This window comes from Meleagris gallopavo, chromosome 1, assembly GCF_905368555.1.
Source record: "Meleagris gallopavo chromosome 1, MGAL_WU_HG_1.1, whole genome shotgun sequence".
Lineage (NCBI taxonomy): Eukaryota > Metazoa > Chordata > Aves > Galliformes > Phasianidae > Meleagris > Meleagris gallopavo.
The window spans coordinates 79,238,659-79,258,409 of NC_139404.1; the positions used below are offsets into that span (position 1 = coordinate 79,238,659).

The 19,751-nt window shown below is 45.2% G+C and overlaps 2 protein-coding genes across 5 annotated transcripts in view; one reads left to right on the plus strand and one right to left on the minus strand.

The window, feature by feature from the left end:
- LOC100547402 (uncharacterized) overlaps positions 1-13,240 on the plus strand; it is a 19,355-nt gene extending 6,115 nt beyond the window's left edge. Inside the window, exons 6-20 of one of the 2 annotated variants that reach the window (XM_085237008.1) lie at positions 905-1,025; positions 1,431-1,523; positions 2,503-2,663; positions 3,758-3,843; positions 4,049-4,132; positions 5,186-5,248; positions 5,377-5,454; positions 5,547-5,635; positions 6,351-6,387; positions 7,637-7,785; positions 8,222-8,284; positions 8,639-8,714; positions 9,279-9,363; positions 9,549-9,636; positions 10,175-13,240. In XM_085237008.1, the coding sequence (XP_085093134.1) occupies positions 905-1,025; positions 1,431-1,523; positions 2,503-2,663; positions 3,758-3,843; positions 4,049-4,132; positions 5,186-5,248; positions 5,377-5,454; positions 5,547-5,635; positions 6,351-6,387; positions 7,637-7,785; positions 8,222-8,284; positions 8,639-8,714; positions 9,279-9,363; positions 9,549-9,636; positions 10,175-10,285 (1,384 nt within the window). In that variant the 3' untranslated portion in view covers positions 10,286-13,240. The other variant, XM_085237018.1, reaches the window with a different exon arrangement.
- TMEM39A (transmembrane protein 39A) overlaps positions 12,882-19,751 on the minus strand; it is a 21,702-nt gene continuing 14,832 nt past the window's right edge. For all 3 annotated transcript variants that reach the window (XM_085237089.1, XM_085237082.1, XM_085237096.1), the window contains exons 3-9: positions 19,415-19,637; positions 17,961-18,044; positions 16,158-16,300; positions 15,413-15,761; positions 14,410-14,597; positions 13,763-13,883; positions 12,882-13,240 (exon numbers count right to left, since the gene is read on the minus strand). In XM_085237089.1, coding sequence (XP_085093215.1) covers positions 13,007-13,240; positions 13,763-13,883; positions 14,410-14,597; positions 15,413-15,761; positions 16,158-16,300; positions 17,961-18,044; positions 19,415-19,637 — 1,342 coding nt within the window. In that variant the 3' untranslated portion in view covers positions 12,882-13,006. The remainder of the gene's footprint in view (positions 13,241-13,762; positions 13,884-14,409; positions 14,598-15,412; positions 15,762-16,157; positions 16,301-17,960; positions 18,045-19,414; positions 19,638-19,751) is intronic.

The following is a 19,751-nucleotide window of genomic DNA, read 5'->3' on the forward strand; positions in this document are numbered from 1 at the left end:
CCTTTCCCTCAGATAGAATAACAAAGGAAAGCCAACCGAGGAGCCTGCATAACTCTTAAAAAGCCTGCAAGGTTATTTAAATACTATTTGTCTTGACCGTCTCTATTTGGGAGAGATTTCTACATACCTTGATTGCCCAAATGAGTGAGGAAGTGAGAAAGGTTCATATGGATGGAGCAAGTTGCACGTACTGTAGACCTCTGAAGAGTCCCTTAAATCCCCAGCTGCTTGTGTTCTTAAGAACAGTGTGACTGCTTTTACCCAGTCAAGGTGCCCAGCTCAGAAGGAACTGTAAGCACATCATTGACTCCAAAGTTCTGTAACCTGTTGGCTGCTGGGTAACTCGTGGCTGCCTTTGGAATGTGTGCCATATCTGGAGCACACAAATAAATCCTGCCATGTTCCTGTCATGTGTTTCGCAGGGGTCACCCCTTTCAGTGAGCTGTGACCTTGGAGCAAATGGGTGGCACTACAGTGTGGTGTTATAGATCCATTCTAACTAGGCTTTTGTGTCAGCCAGAGGCAGATCTGGCCTCTTCTCTTAGTGCACGGTACTGGCAGTTTCATAGCCTTAGGTTTTCTAAAGCTTGAGGGCAATCTGTAAAGGCTGTCAGCTTTCCTGCCCTGTTTTTCCTAGTGTTTCAGGAATATCTGGGTAAGTCTCCTATCTCTTGCCCCTACTCTGAGGGTTGGGAGAGTGCTGTGTAGGCAAGTACTCCTTTAGAGAAGGATGTCTCCTGTCCTGATGCAATCACATGGAAATCATCACCACACACACATTGTCATACATTTAGTGATTACAACTGTGATTGCAACTGCCTTCTTGCTACATGATAGACAAACCCATTGCATGGATATGGTGTGGGGGGGGTCTTATAATGAGGTCCCAACTTTTGTCCTGTAGGAGTGGGAAGCTGACGCCATCTCAAGTAGCAAAGAACATCATTGCTGTTCTGGAGGACTGCGACAAATCCACGCCCCCACTCAGAGCAATAGTGCAATGGGACCAGGAGCAAATAATGCTGGTAATGTCTGTTAGGAAAGGAGCCTCTGCCACCACAAAAGCAGTAGGAAGGGCAGAGGTTCTTCTGATCTATTACACAGAAAAATATGTACACTTTTGCTTCTTTCTTGTGTAAAGGACTACAAAAAGTTTGCTTCCTTTCCTGCAAAAAGAGGCAGCATTAGGGCAATTTGTTTCCTACTGGACAACTATTTTTCTATTTTTAAACCAGAATTATTGTGCTTATGTGGCATCTGTCAGCATGGATTCTTCCAGGCAGTATTTTCCCACCATCATACAGTGGAAGAAGAAAACTTGCATAGTTCGGCTTGTCAGCAACCTGGCAAAGCTATTTGTGGTATCTGTTATTAAACTTGTAATGACTTGCAGTTCAACTCTGTCATATACATTTTCTTCCTCTGTGTAGATGGCCGAGGCCTCCACTGCTCGTTACAGGAATAAATGTCCCCTGTCTTACCTGGATGGCATCCCAGTGTGCCTGAAAGAAGAGTTCAAAGTGGTGAGTTTCCTTGTCTAGCTGTCAGCTCATGCTGTAAGAGATCAAGCAGGAGAGCTTATTGTAACAAGTTTTTAAAGCCATCTCCTCAGCAGAAACATGTATTTGTAATATAAGAGGTAGATGAGCATAGTGAACAGGATTAACAAGTTTTGCCAAGTGAAGACAGATCTTGAGTATGACAGACGTTTTCCTTATCTTGTACGAATCTCTGTATTCCACGCAGAATAGAGGATGGTGGTGGGAAGCAGTCCCTCTTCTGATGAAATGAGTGTGTATAAAAGCATCTGTAGCAGTGGGTGTAACTGCCTGGGCTTCTCTGGCACTGATTCTAGCATAGCCTCCATCTCTCATTGCTGCAAAGGATATACTTATAGCAGAAATATGAAAGTTACACTGAAGGTCTCCACCCACGGTGGGCTGTGAGTTGGCAACTATTGAATATTTCTGGCAGTGCCATTAAACTGTTGTGGACTCTGGAGAGACCTATCGCTTAATTGTCGGGGAGAGTACTTAGCACACCCTGAAGTTGAGTCCATCTGGTATTTTGGCATCCATCTAATCTCAGTTTCAAAGCACTGCAGTTTTGAAACGCTGCAGCTCCTTCCACAAAAAGTGGAAAATAGAGCTGTATGCTGTGGGGCCAGGGTTGAATGTTCTGTGTCCTGTGAGCATAGCAATTACACTACTGTAGAGAGATGGACTTTTCTGTCCATCTGTTTGTCTCTGCCCCTCTATATTGTAGTGTTAAAGGGACTCCTTTGCATATGAGAATGACCCAACAGCGAAGAGTTAAGGATCTCTTATAACAGGAAACAACACAAGACAAGATGAAGAGCAAGGCTTCCTGGTCCTGACTTAATTCAGTGGGTCCTAATGTCTGGAATTGGTTGTGGAGCTGAAACGTGCACATGAAGTACACACAAGTGCCTGCCCACCTTTCTGGGTTTTATAATGAATAACGAGGTGTTTTCTTGCTAAGGTACCCTACTATCACCGAGTAGGAACAGTGTACCTTGGGACAGAGCCTGAAACAGAAGATGCCACTGTGGCCAAGAAGCTGCGAGAGGCTGGAGCTGTGATTATTGGGGTCTCAAACATGCATGAACTAGGGACTGGAACAACCGGTTGCAACCCTAATAGGTAAAAATCCCCTCCTTCTCTCTCTGCCTTAGGCTCTAGAAAGACCTACAAGTCTGTCCAGACAGGGAAGGGTACAAAAGTAGGGCAAGCATGTAACAGTAAAACTGACTGAAACACCTCATGCATGGAGAACCACATGGATCTGAAAACCTAGCACTGAAGATTTGAGGTTCAGAGTAGCTGTGGAAGCCTGAAGACTCCTGAAACCAAAGGCAGGAGAGGATCCAAGTCATTCTGGGTAAAGAGTTGGCTTTGCAAGGCCTTACATGACTTGAAGGTATGAATCATAGATATTTACAGGATGAACCATAGACAGAAACAATGATGGAAAACAATAGAGTCCTCATGCACAGTCACAAAAATGGCTGATGGCCAAGAATTATGAGAAAAGGTACAATCAGCTTAGGAGAAACTTAGTGTTTTAATTTCCTAACTAAAACAAGCTCGCTATAATTTCCTTTACCTTTGTGAATTTTCCAGCTATAGCAGGCTAAGAACTGCTCTGTCAGAGCAGTGGTTCTCACAGCCTTTATAAGCTGTCTGCAGATCCACACTTTATCAATGTGCAGCTGGATGGAAGTGGGGCTCTCCCACAGCTACAACAAAATGCATGACCTGTGTGTGGTCTGCTGCCCCAGCTGGATACCCGGCCACTGGGCAGGTCTCCTTGGTGCCTCAGGACTGTGGTCACACTGAAGAGTTTGGAATAAAGAGCAGAGCTGGGAACACCAACTTGCTTGTGGTTCTGTAAGAACTGGTGGTCAGTGACTGCCCCATTTTTCTGGCATTGCATAATGCACTGTGGTATGCAGTAATGGAACAGTGTAGTCACAACCAGAAGAGGTGGAACAGCATCTTTTCTGTTGCTTTGAATCTCTTCCTTTTGGATAGGCTGCTAATGATATTGATTGCACTCTGAGGCAGAATTATTTTTCTTTCTCATTTTGTAGGGACGTAGCACTACCTGGGTTTCTTTACTGGTGTTTCTCTACTAAGAGATCTGAATCCCTGAGCTATGTTTCTGGATCTTTTTCTTCCCTATAGTATACTTGGTGCTTCCTAGGAAAAGTTTCACCACTGTTTGTCTGCCTCAGGTACCACAAGATCCCTAGGAATCCCTACAAGCCCAACCATTTCACAGGTGGGAGCTCCAGTGGGTCAGCAGCAGCTGTAGCAGCAGGTAGGTGTTTCTAAACTGAGCCAGAGGGTGGTGGGAGGCAAGTTCTGAGCATCAGGTGTTCAGATTTCATGAAGGGGTTAGAAGAGAGGGAAGTCCTAGATAAACAGAGAGCTCTGTCTGCTATCATGGCTACAGGTGGTGGTAGAATGAAAGGGGCATAACATTTGTCTCTGATCACAGACCAATGCTTATTTTGTTTTTGTAGGTCTCTGCCCAGTGGCTATTGGCACAGATGGAGGTGGCTCTGTGAGGATTCCTGCTTCGTTCTGTGGTGTGGTGGGGCTAAAAGGTAGTGCCCTTTAATCTTGGTGGGTGTGTATGTCTTCTGTACTGTATCAGGGTGCCACAAACAAAGACAGGCCGAATCCATTAATTCTTGCTATTTAAAATTCAACCAGAGAAACTCTGGAGGAGAGCATTCTGAGAGTCACGTGGGTAAGACTGGCAAAGTGACAGTAGACTCAGTACTGACCATGGAACAGACATTGAGGAAAAACTAACTTCTGTACGTTTATCAAATGCTAAGCAAAACTTGCACGCTGCTTTTCTTTCTATCCTCTCATCCTCCTTCTGTCTTCCTCTCCTGGGAGACGTTCACAATGTAGTTGGGTATCTGTAGTGAGCTAGTGCAAAGCAGCTCCACCTATAATGGATTTCCATTATCCCAATTATATGGAGAGGTTGCTGCTCAGATTTGTGCCTGGTAAATTAGACGTGGTAATAGGCTTGTATCAAACCAGCATGTAGCCATTCCCTTATCTCAGATGTGCAAGAAGTAGCAATGCAGTTTCTACAGTAAGAATTAACGTCATTAAGGGGAATGGATCAAGGACGTAAGAAGTGCACAGGACATTGTCTACAGTGTGGTAGGTGGCAAAGCAGGTGAAGCCATCATCACTCAGAAGAGAAGTTGGTTTTTTGGAATGGTTTAGCATTCTGAAAGATCTCTGTTGCTTTGTGGGACCAGATACTCAACCATTACCCTGTTTTACTATCTTTCACACATGGCCAGCTCCATTATCACATTATAATTCATCTGAGGAAGGTAACAATGATAACTAAAGTGTGACTGGGCAGAAAATTGATAAGAATGTTTGCGGAATACAGTTGGTGCTAGGCATGAAGCCTCACTGGTGAAGAGATTGAGATCTTGCAGAGCTTGGTATTTCTTCCTGTTGACAATTCTGCCTGTACAAAAGAGGGTATTGAAAGATTGGAGCTCTGAAACAGCAGGCCTAAAAGTGGCTGGATTGGGTGCATTACTTACTGTCTCATCTGGGTGGACCAGAGTCTTACCAGTGAGTGCTTGTGTGTAAATAACTGCCCGTTTCTTTTGCTCAAGGTACATTTGGGCGGATCAGCGGTCACGGCAGCCTCCCACTCTCTTATTCCACAGTCAGTGTAGGTAAGAGAACTTGTACTCCTTTTCAGGGACCTCTCTATTTGTTGCCACCGGGGAGGCAATCTGGGCCTACAGAAGAAGGATGCTATTTACTCCTTGCCATGTTTTCATAACCACTGTCTCTATTACAGGTCCTATCTGTACCTCAGTGGCAGATGCAGCCATTGTTTACAGTATTCTTGCTGAGCCAGATCCGCTCTATCCATATGGTAGGTGAGCCCACTCCCTCCCTGAAGCCAAGTGCTCTGCCTTCCTATGGGCATCCTAGATAAACAGAGGAACTCTTGCTTGTTCCCTGCAGGACTAAAGCAACCCAAAGCAACCCTGTCAGATATGTGTGCTCCTGACCTGAAAGGCTTAAAACTGGGAGTGGATTGGACGTTTTTTAAGGTGACTATTCTATCCCTTTCTTCCTGATGCTTTGCAGAATTAAGTTTTGTAGGAATTCAGTGCATTCAGTGTTCTCTTGCCTTCCATCATTCTTATACTTAGTCCTATAACTGGAGGGCAATACAGGGTGAAAGCACCCACTTTTCCTAAGGCAACCTTTTGAGTAGAAGCCTGTTGAAGGTAGGAGTAAAGGTAACGACTACATTTCATGGCAGTGTGCTTTCTCATAGCACTGTATTTATTGTAAGGGATGCTTCTGAATTGATTCCGAAAGGGAATTAGTTTAAAAACAAATGAGGAGAATTACCATATCTATTTGGTTACAGTGGTGTATTTACTGAATAGTATTTTATCATCCCCATGTAGAAATTGGTCACAAGTTTCTTGTCACAAGTTTGCTTGGCAGTTGTAATACAGCTCCACAGACATGCCCAGGATTTCTTCCCTTTGAGGAAAATAAGTTCGTTTTTGACTTTGCCCCAGTGTAGAGAAATGTCCTCTCCTCTGAAAGAGGAGACCATTCCTTTTTTATAGGGGAATGCCCTGCAAGTTGTTCTCTTGAAACAGATGGCCTAAGGCAGTTCAGGGAGGCTGTTTCCCTGCCATTAGAGACAGGAGTAAGGAAGACCTGAGGACTAAAGTTCTGTGAGTGTGCTCGCCAAGAAGAGGAGAGTTGTTACCCAAATCTGCTCAGTTCTTTCCTCTTGTTCTCTAGGCATGTGATGCAGAAATCCTGTCCGTCTGTGAGAAAGGTAAAGAGCAAAAGTTTCCAAGTCTCTTAATTTGCCTAAAGTCACAGTGTCACTTGGTGTTTCCTCTCGTGGATGCATTAATGAGAACTGGCCCGCTGTCCTTAAAGGCAGATGCTTAAAGAAGTCTGACTGGACAGACAGCAGTAGCTTTGTACTAGGGAAGCCCTCCTGACTGCTGAGGGTTAAAAAGCTCAGCAGTTGCAGGCTTGTCAGGTTACAATGGAAGAATACAGTTCAGTGTGCTAAGCCTCTGTCTGTATAAAGACAGATCTGTGCACAGTAATAGTTACTCTGCAAGCTTTAAGGGTAAAAGACTTCTAAGGGAGGGACTTGTTTCACAAGGTTATATTCAGTGGGGAAGACAGCTAGGATTTTATGATGTATTTAGTCCTCTGATATTTCCTTGAAATCAGCAAAATGCTGCCTTTGGGGTGGCTTTGTGAGATTTTAGACTGAGCAAAATTGAACATGGTGAGTTGGGGGAGAGACTACAGTGCCTTGCATAATGGATGGCCTCTTGTGCATTGGAACTGAGATAGCTCACAGTACTCAGGCTTTGTTTGCCTGAGTTCCCTTCAGCTTCCTTATTTCCAGCTCTTAAAACTCATGCTTCCACATGTGTAGAGTTTTCTTAGGAGAGATGTACCACAAACGTGGGTATTTTTGAAGATGCTGGAGTCAAAGAAAGAAGAGAGTTCTTTTTAATCCGCAGAAGATTCACTTTTTAGCAAAGTCCTGGTGTTTGACCTTGTTAAAGTGCATCAGGATTTGATGAACCCGTATTGTTGACTTGATCTCTGAGTATGCAGAGGTTTTTTCTATCATTATACTTCAGAAGAGGCTTTGAATGGGTTTCTCCTGATGCTAAATAGCTGCTTCATGCTGATCGAATGCCAGTCATATCACGTTCTCAGCAAAGCATTATCAGAACCACCTTTACTGTCTGGGTTAACTGAAGGCTAAAGGGAGAAGGTGAACTTGCCCAAAATGTAATTGGTAATTTTAGAATCTGTTCATAAGCCTCTACCTCTGCCCTGTTGGAGCACTGAGATCTAATTGGGCCTAAGATTTTTACCTATGAGAAGAGGTGGCAGCAGTCTGCATGCTGCATTATGCACTAAAGATCTTGCCTTGTAATGGCAAATGAGGTCTCTGACTTTACAAGGGGAAGTGTTTTCTCAGCCATTCAGTGAAGTTTTGGGGAGGAAACTCACAGATGCTGTCTGTGTGTTACCTGTTCTGCACTCAGCTATGGAGTACCTGCAGAATTTGGGAGCGAGCGTGGTTGAAGTATCTCTTCCAGAGATGGAGGAAGTGAAAATAGCCCATGCTATCTGCATTCTCAGTGAGATGAGGGACTTCCTGCAGCCTGACTTCAACAAACATTTCCAGGAGATGGTAAGTAACAGCAGCTTGGATCAGTGGCAGTAGTTGTCATGGCAGATGCAGAACGGGTGTCTTGCACTGTTGAGAAACCTGGGGCCCTCCTGCTTTCTCAATGAAAAACCACCTGCTGGATGACTTCTGATATCAGAGAGTAGACCTGGAAGAGAACTCCTGGGCTATTGCACTCAGTTTCTTGCTGTTGTTGACTGAGCACACCTGAGTCCCTTCAAAGTGTTACGTGCGAGGTGAGACTCTTCCAGTCAGCATGGAAGGCTATTAAAGCATGCAGAGGTCTGAACTACAGCTCCTAGGGAGACACTTAAGCTTGATGGCAGGATGGAGGTGGGAAAGGTGGGGAGAAAGAGAGTCAGGAAGCTGCTTACCTAAGGCTAGAATATATGATTAACAAGCCTGGTGCAAGGAGAGCTGAGACTATTTTCTCTTTCAGAATTTGGAGACTCGGGCTAGCCTGGCTTTGGGTTCCCAGTTCACCGCTCTGGATTATATTACGGTGAGAATATACTGTGGTGAAGGCTGAAGGGGAGGCAATGAAATTGCAGAAGTGGGATAGACATTTCTCTTAAGCTCTCCGTACACATGGGAAGACAACACTCAGCTGTGGGGAAAAAAGGAAATGATTTTGCAGAGAAGGTGGGCAAAATGGTGGGGTAGTGCAGAGAATGTGACATCTGGGCTGACGTACTGCATGTTGATTCCAAAACACAGCAATAGTGGTTGTTTTTTTTTGTTTGTTTGTTTGTTTTATTGCAAAGACATGAGCTCACACGGGCAGAGGCAGTTGCCTTTGGAGATGAGCCTCGTGAACCAAGACAGCCTAGTCAGACAGTAATCTCTCTGCTTGCAGGCAAATCGACAGAGAACTCGCAGCATGAGGTTTTTGCGAGAGATCTTCACCAGTGTGAACTGCATACTTACACCAGGTACTGGCAGTCTTAGCCAAAGGGCTGCTTCCCGTCGAGAACAGTCACTCCATTAGCTCTTCCTCTCCAGTTTAAAGAGTGTCACTTTTGTGCAAGGACTTTGTCGTGCCTTGCAGCTCTGAAAGAAAACGAGGCCTGGTTAGAATGACTGCTGTGTATTTCTATACTTGCTGCCTGTATGTAAGGCAGTCACAAAACTCCCTTTTGGTTTTTGGAACTGAAGGTGCAGAGTCAGCAGTTACACAGAAGAGACGAGACGTCTACCTACATACATAGAAATAGAAAACTGCTCAATTCATAAGTCCCAGTGACTTGATTATGTTCTGGGGAGGGGGAAGGAGCTTGCATGAGGAATTTAGATGAAAAATGGCATTAAGGAACTGAACTGTTTCTTGGTGACTGCCTGCAGACTGACTCTTTCTTTGCTCTTTAAGCACCAGATTAGGTTGACCAGTAAAGCTGTAGAACCTTCATCCTCAATGCTGACCCTCCTTGAGCTGGAGGGTTGGACAAGATGGCTTCTAGAGTTCCCCTCCAACCTCAACCATTCTGATTCCTCAACAGCTGTTGCTTCCACTGCCCCGAGAATCCACGAATCTGACCTTCTGACTGGCAGCAGCAATATTTCATTCACAATGAGGTCTATGAGGTAAGAAGATTTGCTGCTTGCACTTTGCAAACAAAAAATTTGGCAACAGCTGTGGACTAGGTGTACAAACTCAAGGAGTTCAGACTGTAGAGTAAGGGAAGATCAATCCTAGCTGCTTCTCCCCAGAATAGGCTGACTTTGCTTCTGCCCCAGGGCAGGAGTGCTGATGACAGCTTTTCCCCCAGGTTCATGCAGCTTGGTAACTTCACTGGGATTCCAGGCCTCGTCGTTCCTATCGGTTATTCTACTGCTGGGCTTCCAATTGGCTTCCAGGTAAGCAGTGGCTATTGTGAATGCTGGGTCACAAAATCCACAGCTGGCTCTGCCCTGAACCCCTTTAACCAAGTTCTTGGTGCCAGCACAATTGAGGAGTTGCCAGATACTATTAAGGAATTTTTAACTTCTGGGTGAGGAGGTTTGCCTCAAAGAGTAACTCACTTCTGAATGCCAGGTGGACTCTTCAGACATCTGGAGATAGGTTTCTCCTTGTCCACTGCAATCAGTACCCATTATTTTTCGCTGCTCTTTCTTTTCCTTATGTCTGAGTTTGGTAATTTCTTTCTTGCTCTTTTCCCTCTGAAAATAGGTCTGATGTAATTGGAAGTACCATGTTTTAATAAAGTCACCGAGCTCCCTTTTTCCCAAACAGAGCAGTGCCATACTTGCTAGAATAAAAGGGAGAAGCATGTGTCGTCTTGGCGCTGCTGGGAAATAATTTTGGCCATGTTTTCCTGGGCTTTAATCACTGTATGTGATGATACTACTTTTTTTTTTTCTTCTTCTTCTTTTTTCTGTCTCCCTCTTCTTGCAGGTCATGGCAAAGTGGTGGGATGAAGCTGTTCTTCTGAGGATTGGCCTGAAGCTAGAGCAGTTTCGTCACCAGACCAAAAAACCAACCATTCATTACGACATCCTTGCATGATGGAATGATTAAGATGGGGAACGAGTGTTCTTTTTCTCCTTGTCTGACCTGGCCAAATACTAGAGTGGATTTGTTTTCAATGTTTAACTGAATGAGGTTAGCAGCAGACCCATGGGAGAAATGAGGAAGAAGACTGTTAAAAGCAGGCGTTGTTGTTGAGCAGACATCAATTCTGCTCTCTGTTCATTCTTGGATGGTCCAGCTCATAGTGAGGAGACCAACTGTACTAGCTTGTTCCTCACTGTGTTTCTGCCAACAGGGGAACCTGCAAGTATCTTCTGCAACCTTTTTCCACATCAGGGTTCCATGTAAAGATGGGAGACAGCTGCGGCTACGTGGCTGTGTGTGGAAAGCCACAGTCTCTAAACCTTAAACCTCTCACAAAACTCCTCCTGCTGTTGAATTAAACAAAGGTACCGTTTTGAGAGAAAATGGGGCAGTTTCCCTTAAAATAGCATGCCTAACTCCTGTGGAAGAAGGAAGATCCTAACACATCTGTACTAACGGAAGAGTGTGATAAGCCCCTTAGTTAAGATAGTCCCTCATGGCAAAATGGAAGGCATGTAGGTATGGAAATGTTATTGTTTTTCTCCCTCGTGCTGCAAACAGTGTAAAGTCAGTCTGACCTGTGCAGAGAATGAGTGTATTCACTGCATGAGCAGTCTTACCCACCTACAACCTTACATGCAAGGGGAGGAAAACTCAGAGCATGACCGTTCATCAATTCTGTGACCTGAAGCCTTTGTTTGGGGGTTTTGGCCCTCTGTTGCACTGTTGGCAAACGTCTGCATTCCCTGAGCTTTGAGAGCCTCTTCTCTCCCACTAGTTGCCTAAGCAATAAGCCTTCTACCATATAGGAGTCCCAGCGGAAGACGCTACCTGGTAATGCCATAAAATAGCTCTGCAAGAGCCAGCTGTATTTGAGCAATTTGTGTGGTACTAAAAGCGGAAGTGTTACTGAGCTGCCACAAGAGTAGACCTTGGGTGCAGGAAACGAGTTGCATGAAGCCACAGTGCAGCACAGAGCCAACCTCCTTTTGTCACATGTACTTCTGGAAGTAATCAAGGTAGAAAAAGATGAGGTTGTGTTATATAAAGTATGACATCACAGCAAGAACAGCTGGAGAAGGCTCTACTTGTACAGGAGCAGGCCCTAAAGCCACACTAGTGTTTCAGTGAAAGTTCCCATCTCGTGTCTTGCTTGCACCACTGTGGCCACATCAGAGATTGGAGAAGACCTAAGAGTATTCCAAAATGAACCTAAATGATGAGCTTTAGTTGGCTTATGGTTAACGCTTAGATATATCTTGTTTCCCACCTCACCAACTATCAAAGAGAAATTGGGCTCCTGATTTGGCTGTGGGAGAAGCTGTCTTAGAGATGGGAATGAAATATTGAATTCTTACTTAGTTTGGAAGGAAAGAAGGAACAGAAAGTAGCTGCAGTTTTTCCCGAATTCAGTACAGTTGGTTTTGTTTTTAATTATACATATCCACTCTTAAAACAGAGGTAGCACTTTACTAATGCTTAAAGGTTCCAGTCAGATAGCGTCTGAATGGAAGAATGCTGTATTACCCTCTTCATAAATACTTGAGTTAAAGCATCAAGATCAGCTGCTGCTAGCATCCACAGTTAGTTAATGATGGTTGATATCATGTCTTTCATCTTCAAGTCCTTCGTGATACTGCCATAAATGTTACTTCATTAGATTCTACTGTAGTTCAACTTTATGAAGAACAGATTATTAAAAATATTTCCTCTACTGTTAGTAACTTCTTAAATACTTGAAATAGCTAAAACATTGCCAAAATGCACTGTATGGCAGTAGGAGAGCTGGTAAGTCTGACAAGAATCAATTTCTTCAGGAACACCTCTGATTGAAGGAATACGCTCTAATTTAGTGCAATTACTCAAGGTAGTAGAGATGGCAATATGAAAGTGATACCATCTTTAGAGGTTAGGCTATTTCAAATCCTTTTTAAGTGATACACTGCCTTAAAATTATTTCAAGATTTAGTTCGTTCTCTGGGTGGAGTTGGCAACCTCAAGTTGCTATGAAGAGGAAGAGGGGCTAAAGCAAAGAAGGGTTTACTCAGAATACATACTTGTATGCTGCTAGCCTTGGAAAGGGAACTGAAAGCTTTTGCTGATCAACAGCAACATACTCTGCTGTTCAGCACACTGCTTCTTCCCCTTCCCTAAATTGATATAGCAGCAGTGCACTTCCAGTGCCTATCTTCTTCCCAGGTGCTGAGGCTTCCAGATGAACTGCCCATACTGGTGAAAGCCCCATTTTATTTTTCCCTGGCTCTTCACTCACTTGTGTTTTAGAGAAGACCAGTTCCTAATGAACAGCAATTCTATCCCCACAGTGTGCCACAATGAGGCAATTGTGTGAGCAAAGCAGACACAGTGACCACACACACAATCCTGTTGCTTCACATAGATATATGTATGGGTATAGATATACGGTATATACACACTGAGCTGTTTTTTTTTTATATATATATATATAAAATAACACCTTGTTTATAAAGCGACATTTAATTGCCACTGGTTCCCTTCCCACCCCACAAAAACAACAGTATACAAAATATAAAATATTTTAAATATTTATAAACGCCGCAAGAAAAAAAATAGAACTGTACGAAAATATTTTTTTCTGAGGTTCCCTCCCTACCCTGTGGGTAGAGGAGGGGAAGGGGTACACATTTGGCAGGCCTAGTGTGCCTTGAGTCCATAGTTGTTAAGTGGATAGGAATATGCCCTGCCTAATACTATCCGGTCCCGGAGGAGCTTAAATAAGACATAATAATTGCAGAAAAGGATGAGGGCCATGGAGAGGGTATGGTTCCACTTCTCTGAACGCAGCAGTGAATAGAGCTGGTAGCAGACCACGCTGCCTTCGATGAGAATCAGCAGGTTGAGCAGCCGTAATGGACGGTGGAAAAGGAACTGTGGAGGTAAAAAGCAGTTTATCATTTTTTGCCATGTTAAAGTGGGGAGAGGTGCGTGCATAGTTCTGTCCAGTGCCACTGAGCTGGGCAGAAGTGTTTGTGTTCCAGTCACTGCTAGCTGCTATGCAAGGAAAGCAGCATAAGAAACAAGGCATGAAAAAATGTCATTTTCCTTGAAAGGAGGACTGGTAAAGTAACCAACAGGCCAGCTGACATGCCTTCTCATTTTACTAGAAGATGTGTTCTGTTAGCTACAGTCCTCTTATAAATATAGTAACATCTGATGAGCTGCATCACATGAGAAAACACCGACAAGGCAGCCATTACTTCTGTCTTGACCAAACATTTGAGTAATACTGGGATGGGAAAACCCTGCTGCTAAGAATAGGCCTTTTGCTTAGAACCAACAGACTGCTGCCCAGCATCACACTGTTCCACACAACCTGCTCTGCTGCAGCTGCTAGGTTTAAGCCTCTCCTCCCTTCCACAGCTGTGACCCAACAAGAAAAGAAATACTTGCATAAAAGCGGGCGTGGGACACGTCGGAAGGCACTGCTACATTATAAGGCCCAACTGCTTTATACAGGCATCGGCTTCGTCGCACCAGTACTCCTTGTGGCCATATTGTGTTTTCTGACCAGCTGTGGGAAAAGAATGCCAGAGCGTTAGCATGAAGGGAAGCAAGAGAGAGGATGCACTCAACTCACTAAACATGGGTTCACAGGAATGGACTGCGTCTTGAAAAATACCAAAGCCTCTGTGATAAGGATGTATCCCCACTCCCACTCGAAAAACGCAGAGGCAAGGAGCTCACAAGCTCACCAGGACTCTGCATGGGCAACGTGAAGAAATGGCTCCCTATGCAAGAACCTAGCCCAGTATGCTGGTGGGGCCACCCTTGCCCCCATGTGACTGCTCTAGCGGCCAAGAGTGTTTGTCTCTGAGAAGAAACCAGCACTTGACCAGAGAAGCTTTTGGACAGCTTTCTAGAGCAGTCACTTCTGTTTCGTGGGAACAGAAAGATCAGAGTTGCATCTACTACCTGTGACACTGTGAGGAGTGTAGAAGCTTCCTCAGTAGATAAGCAAGTATCAGCAGTGCTCATCCACCAGAATGTCTCATCAGCCCCTTGTTGGCAGGCCAAGCCCTCCCCATCCCCACACTCACATATGCTGTGGAGCATTGCTGTAGGAGCCATGTTCTAGTTTCTGCCACTTGCCAAGGTGGGCAGCCGATCTGTGGAGCAGGTCACAGTACTTGGGAGGCAGCAGCTGAGTGGTGAGCATGACAAAGGCATTGATCCACACCATGATGAGGTGCTCACAAGACCAGCGCATGTCGTAGTACTGCGTGCTCTGCAAAGAGACCGGACAAGAGCTTGGCACCGCTGTCACTCAGCAGAGGAGGGAATGACAAGGGACGTACTGCATGTGCATCCAGCAGACCCACACCACACATTACAGGCATGCGCTTTTGGACCAGTGATTTCAGAGGGTTACAGCTAGGAAACACTCAAGGCTCCCTTCTCCTTGACCTGAAGGAGAAAGGGCAGGGGCGTGATGCTGCAGCTGGTGCATCTCCTCCTCTAGCAGCAGATGACAGGAGGGTCTGCTTGCCACAGAACCGCTTCAGGAGCACCAGTTGCACCAGGACTGCTACATGGATTGTGGAGCCCTGCCCGTTTCATTACACCAACTGGAGCTCATACAAATTAGAAAACGACAATAAATACAACCCCCACGCTGACACGGGGTTCTGGAATTTAGGCTCCCAAACGTTCTAGTTGGCTCTGCTTTCTAACAGGCTGAACACCAAAGCCTCTGATCCAAGCACTCAAAACCCAGGCCGATGTTGGATCTGAGACAGGTAACAACAAGTGCCCTTTTCTACAAAGAACGCCGCTATCCATCTGCCTAGGGCAGGGGGTGGGAGAAGGGGAGTTAGTAAGTGGGGTGATGGGACTAGAGGTGCATCACATTTATGGCAATACCTATCCGCCAACCAGGAGCAGTACTAGTGCACTCCGGATGCAGCCATGCTCCGCTATCCGGGCTGCCAAAGGGGAGACAGAGAAAAGGGGAATTAACCAAGAATCTGGCCCGGCAGCAATTCACACAACATTCAGAAGGAGGCGGCAGACAGGGGCGCAGGAGAACCAAACAAGAGCTACCTTGACAAAACACAGTGGCAGGAAGGCCACGTAGTAGGCACTGAAGAGAGAGTTGAAGAGAACTTCCTTGATCCTGCGGTTGAAGTCTGCTTTTAGGCACTCCACTTCATTGCGGATGAGATCTGGGGAGAGGGGGCAGCTGTGGGTAGGGATAGATGTAGGATTATTGAACTGTTCTCTCAAGGATTCCCACAGGAGCGAGAGGAAATCTTTGGGTTTGACCAGGCTGCTGACAGCTGAAGCCCCATCTTCCACCATTTGATCCTGTACCAAGTAACCACAGTCCGCAGGCAAGGGCTGTGCTCTGCTGTCCTGGTGGAAGCAGCACAGAGGAACATAAACACCAAACCTGTGGGAAAAGAAGAAAGAAGGGCTGAGATGACAGACATCCCAAAAAGAAGCAGGGGCCACTTTCAAGAAGGACACCACATGAGCAAACGCCTAACTCAAAAAACTGTGCTTAAAATATTCTTTAAATCCCACTCATGGAACAAGTGATCTCAATGGCTCGGTTGTCAGCTGCAGCAAAGGCCTGTCATGCAAATAGCTGCAGACAATTTGCTTCATAGGGTCAGGGCTCCTCCCCACATCATCTTCTTCTACTTCCCCTTTATTCGTAAGATGACATTTTTGTCTGCCTGTGTTTTAGGGACAGATTACAGCCAGCAGCTCTGATTCCCATAGCGGATAACCCCTAGGCAGCTATGCTCCCTCTGCCCTGAAATTACAAAGTATCATTACTCACGGGTAGCCTAAGAAGAGAAGATTGAGAACGGAATGGCTGCGGAAGAGGTTGACTAGAGTCCAGCAGAGCACCCAGCCACAGAGGGTGAGTAGCACCAGGCGCACCATGTAGTGAATCACTGACGTTGCACCCACCTGAGAGGCCTACAAATAGAGAAGATACGTTCAGCAGCCCTACCTCACTGGTGCTCAAGACAAGCAGGTTCCTCTAGAGGAAGAGCAGTGAGAGGGTCTAGGAAGTGCACTGTAAGAGGGATGGCTGCCCTCTTCCTTCCAGAAGAAAAGGAGAATCCAGAAGATTCATGAATAAGCACAAGTTCTAGGGTATGACTAAAATAGGGCCCTTAAAAAAAAATCAGAGCTGCAAAGTAAAAAGCATTTTCACTCAAGTCTTTTAATGCTCTGATGATATTCCAGCATAGCCTGGAAAGCATTTCCTCTTGCTATTTCTTTAGCAAAGATCACATTTCAGCATTCATTTTCCTAAAGAAGCAGATATTATTGTTCTCTGTTGAGGGAAGAGAAGATGGTGCACATATGCAATCCATTAGGATTTCCACCATTCATCTCTATTGGGTATACCAGACTACAGTCTAAAGAGCAGAAATCATCTTCAAAAGGGCAGCAAAACAGCTTGCCCGTCTTCAAACAGGAGATGGCAAAGATTCTTATGGAAGGGAGCATATAAACAGGAGGGGGAATGACTATTTACAAAAGTTGATAGTGGTAGGACAAGGGGCAACAGTTTTAAACTGAGACAGGGGAGGTTCAGGTTAGACATTAGGAGGAAGTTTTTCACACAGAGGGTGGTGCCACACTGGAACAGGTTGCCCAAGAAGGCTGTGGATGCCCCGTTCCTGGAGGATTCAAGGCCAGGCTGGATGTGGCTCTGGGCAGCCTGGTCTGGTGGTTGGTGACCCTGCACATAGCACAGGGGTTGAAACTAGGTGATCATTGTGGTCCTTTTTCAACCCAGGCCATTCTATGATTCTATGATTATAACCAATGGCATGTTCAAGAACTTGCTTAGAAGGTTTCAAAGCAGAAATTTCAGTCTCTGGGAGGCTTTATGGAGAATGGGAACATAAATGACAATGACACAAATCAGAGATGAAAACTTCTAAGATCCCACCTTCTCTGTTCACCTATTCAACAACTCCTAACCGTTGGGATTTTGTTTTTAAAACAAACTTAGTCTGGAGTTGTATTAATTGTTTCAGTGGATAAGCTACCATTTTCCTCAAAATAACCTTTATCAAACACATACTCGGCCAGAATCTGCTCTCACAAACACAGAGAGGGTCTCAAGATCTAAGCTCACATAACTAGATCCTCAGGGTTACTGAGTAACCAGGAGAGGAAGAGCAGTTCTGCCTGCTAATCCTATTTCACTTTAGTGTACTCAGATGTCCTCCTTCTGATGCTTCCCTTTGATCTCCTGTTCACTTCCAGTCTTAACTAACCTATTTGCCATTCTGCTACTCGACTTGCAATTCTCTCAGCCACTTCTCTGGCATGAGATAGTAAGCTACGGTATTGTGCCTGCAGGGATACAGAGGCCAGTGGGATCATTTCATCTCCTTTTAGCTGAAAAGCAACAGGGCTATGCAGTAGTGCAGGACACAAGTGGTTTCAAGGATAAAGGTTCCATGATAGCAGGGCATCCTCAAAATCTTAGGACTTTCACAGTCAGACTTCTTCTAGAGGAAGAAATGCTCCAGCTCTCCAGTTTTCTGAACTTTCTAAGGCTGTCCTGCTCTGCAGTCAGTACTACAGGCAGGAGAGGGAACAGTGGGAACATTACCTCAGAGATGAGGGCCCACACCAGCCTCCGCGCCAGCATCACTGTGATGAACGCCGCCAGGTGGTAGTCAATAAGGTGGAAATTCTGAAGAAGGAAAGAGAAAAGATTCTTCACCAGGGGAAGGCACTCTGAAACCATCCAGCTGGGGTGGGGACTGGAAAGCTGGCTGCTGAAAACATTTGTACCTTAGACAGGCATGCCCCTAATCTCCCTATTAGGAACATGGGAGAAGGGAGAAAAACAAGTAACACAGGAATGTCTTCAGAGGTAAGGTCTTCCCCACATAAGGAAAAAAAAAAAAATTCACACGAAAACAGGTGTTTTGAGGGTCAAAGAGAGCTTTAGGACCATGATGCTACTGTGGAGAACAGCCTGCAAGTTCTCCTGGGAAAAGCCACCAATCAACCACAGCAATGGCAGCCAAACCCAGAGTTCTGCAGACCAGCTCACTTTAGCCCTTCGTCTCAGAAACAGGCTGTAGTGACCACCAGTGCTCTCTGATAATCCAAGTTATGTAAGAAGTGTCATCTGCATTGGCCATAGATGTGTATTAATATTGATTTTGGCTGCATCAAATTAGCTATAGCTCTTGGAATCCTTACAGTTTTTCAGTGAAATCATCAAATGTGTTCTGGCTAGAAGAGTTAGCTGACTCTGAATAGCACTGTCTCGGAAGGAAATTTTGGGTATGTGAGAATGCTTGCCTTATGGGAATAGATATAGGTCCATAAAATGTTTTCAGGTAGGAAAAGTAAAATGGAATGCCTTCTCTTCAATGAAAGCTGTGTCCAACATCACATAGGTGAATTTGAAACTAACATCTGGAGAACTGGAGCACCAGCACCACCTGTCTGCACAGCTAACTAAGGAACTACCTCATATTTCAATGCAAGAAGACCACACGAATTAAGGACCATTTCAGAAGTTAGATTTACACAGTCAGGGTTTGCTGACTCAGGTATAAGTCATTCAGACAGGAAAAAAAAAATAACAAAACTAAGGAGACTGAAAGGTTTACACTGGCTGAGAATCTGACTCCCTCCTCAACTCCCCTGCTGCTGATCTGCTGTGAGATACTAACAAAAACCTCCATCATCCCTGCTCTCAGGGCCTGTCATTTCCATGGGGAAGAGGCACTCACAGCAGGAGGCAGAAGGCTCCTGGAGACTCAACTCCATTTCAAAAACGTAGTGGCTACCGAGGCCATACAAGTGCCTGCAGAAACTTCCAGTGAAGAAACCCTGCTTCACTGAAGAACCTTTCTCCCTGACATTCCATGTAACTCCCCCCCATCCCATAAAATGAGGGATGACATGAGTCTGGTTGATGGAGGTGTAACTGAAGTCCCCTTCATCCCCTTATGTCAAAGGCTTGATGAATTCTGACCAGAAGAAGCACGACAAGAAGCTGTGTAATGCCAAAGCACAAGCGATGGTACTTGCTGGGGAACTCACCAGTGAGGTACAGGAAGCAGGGTGATTGTACGGGTACCACCAGACAGTCTTGTAGATGTTGATGTACTGAATGAAGAGGGCTACCAGTAGGTAGATGAAGAACAGGAATTCGAAGAGAAGGCTCCCGTCTAATGGCAGGTCAGGGATTCGGCAGTGACGTACAGGCTCTGGAGTAATCAGCGCTGTGATGGGAGGCGCAGAGAGGCTGATGGCACTACCATTCCTGAAGCAGAAAGATACCACTCGGTAAACATTATACATTACCACCACTGTTTCCCAGGACAGGAAATGCTTAGGGTTCTGAATTCGGGACTAGGCATTGCTTGAGAGATGGCAT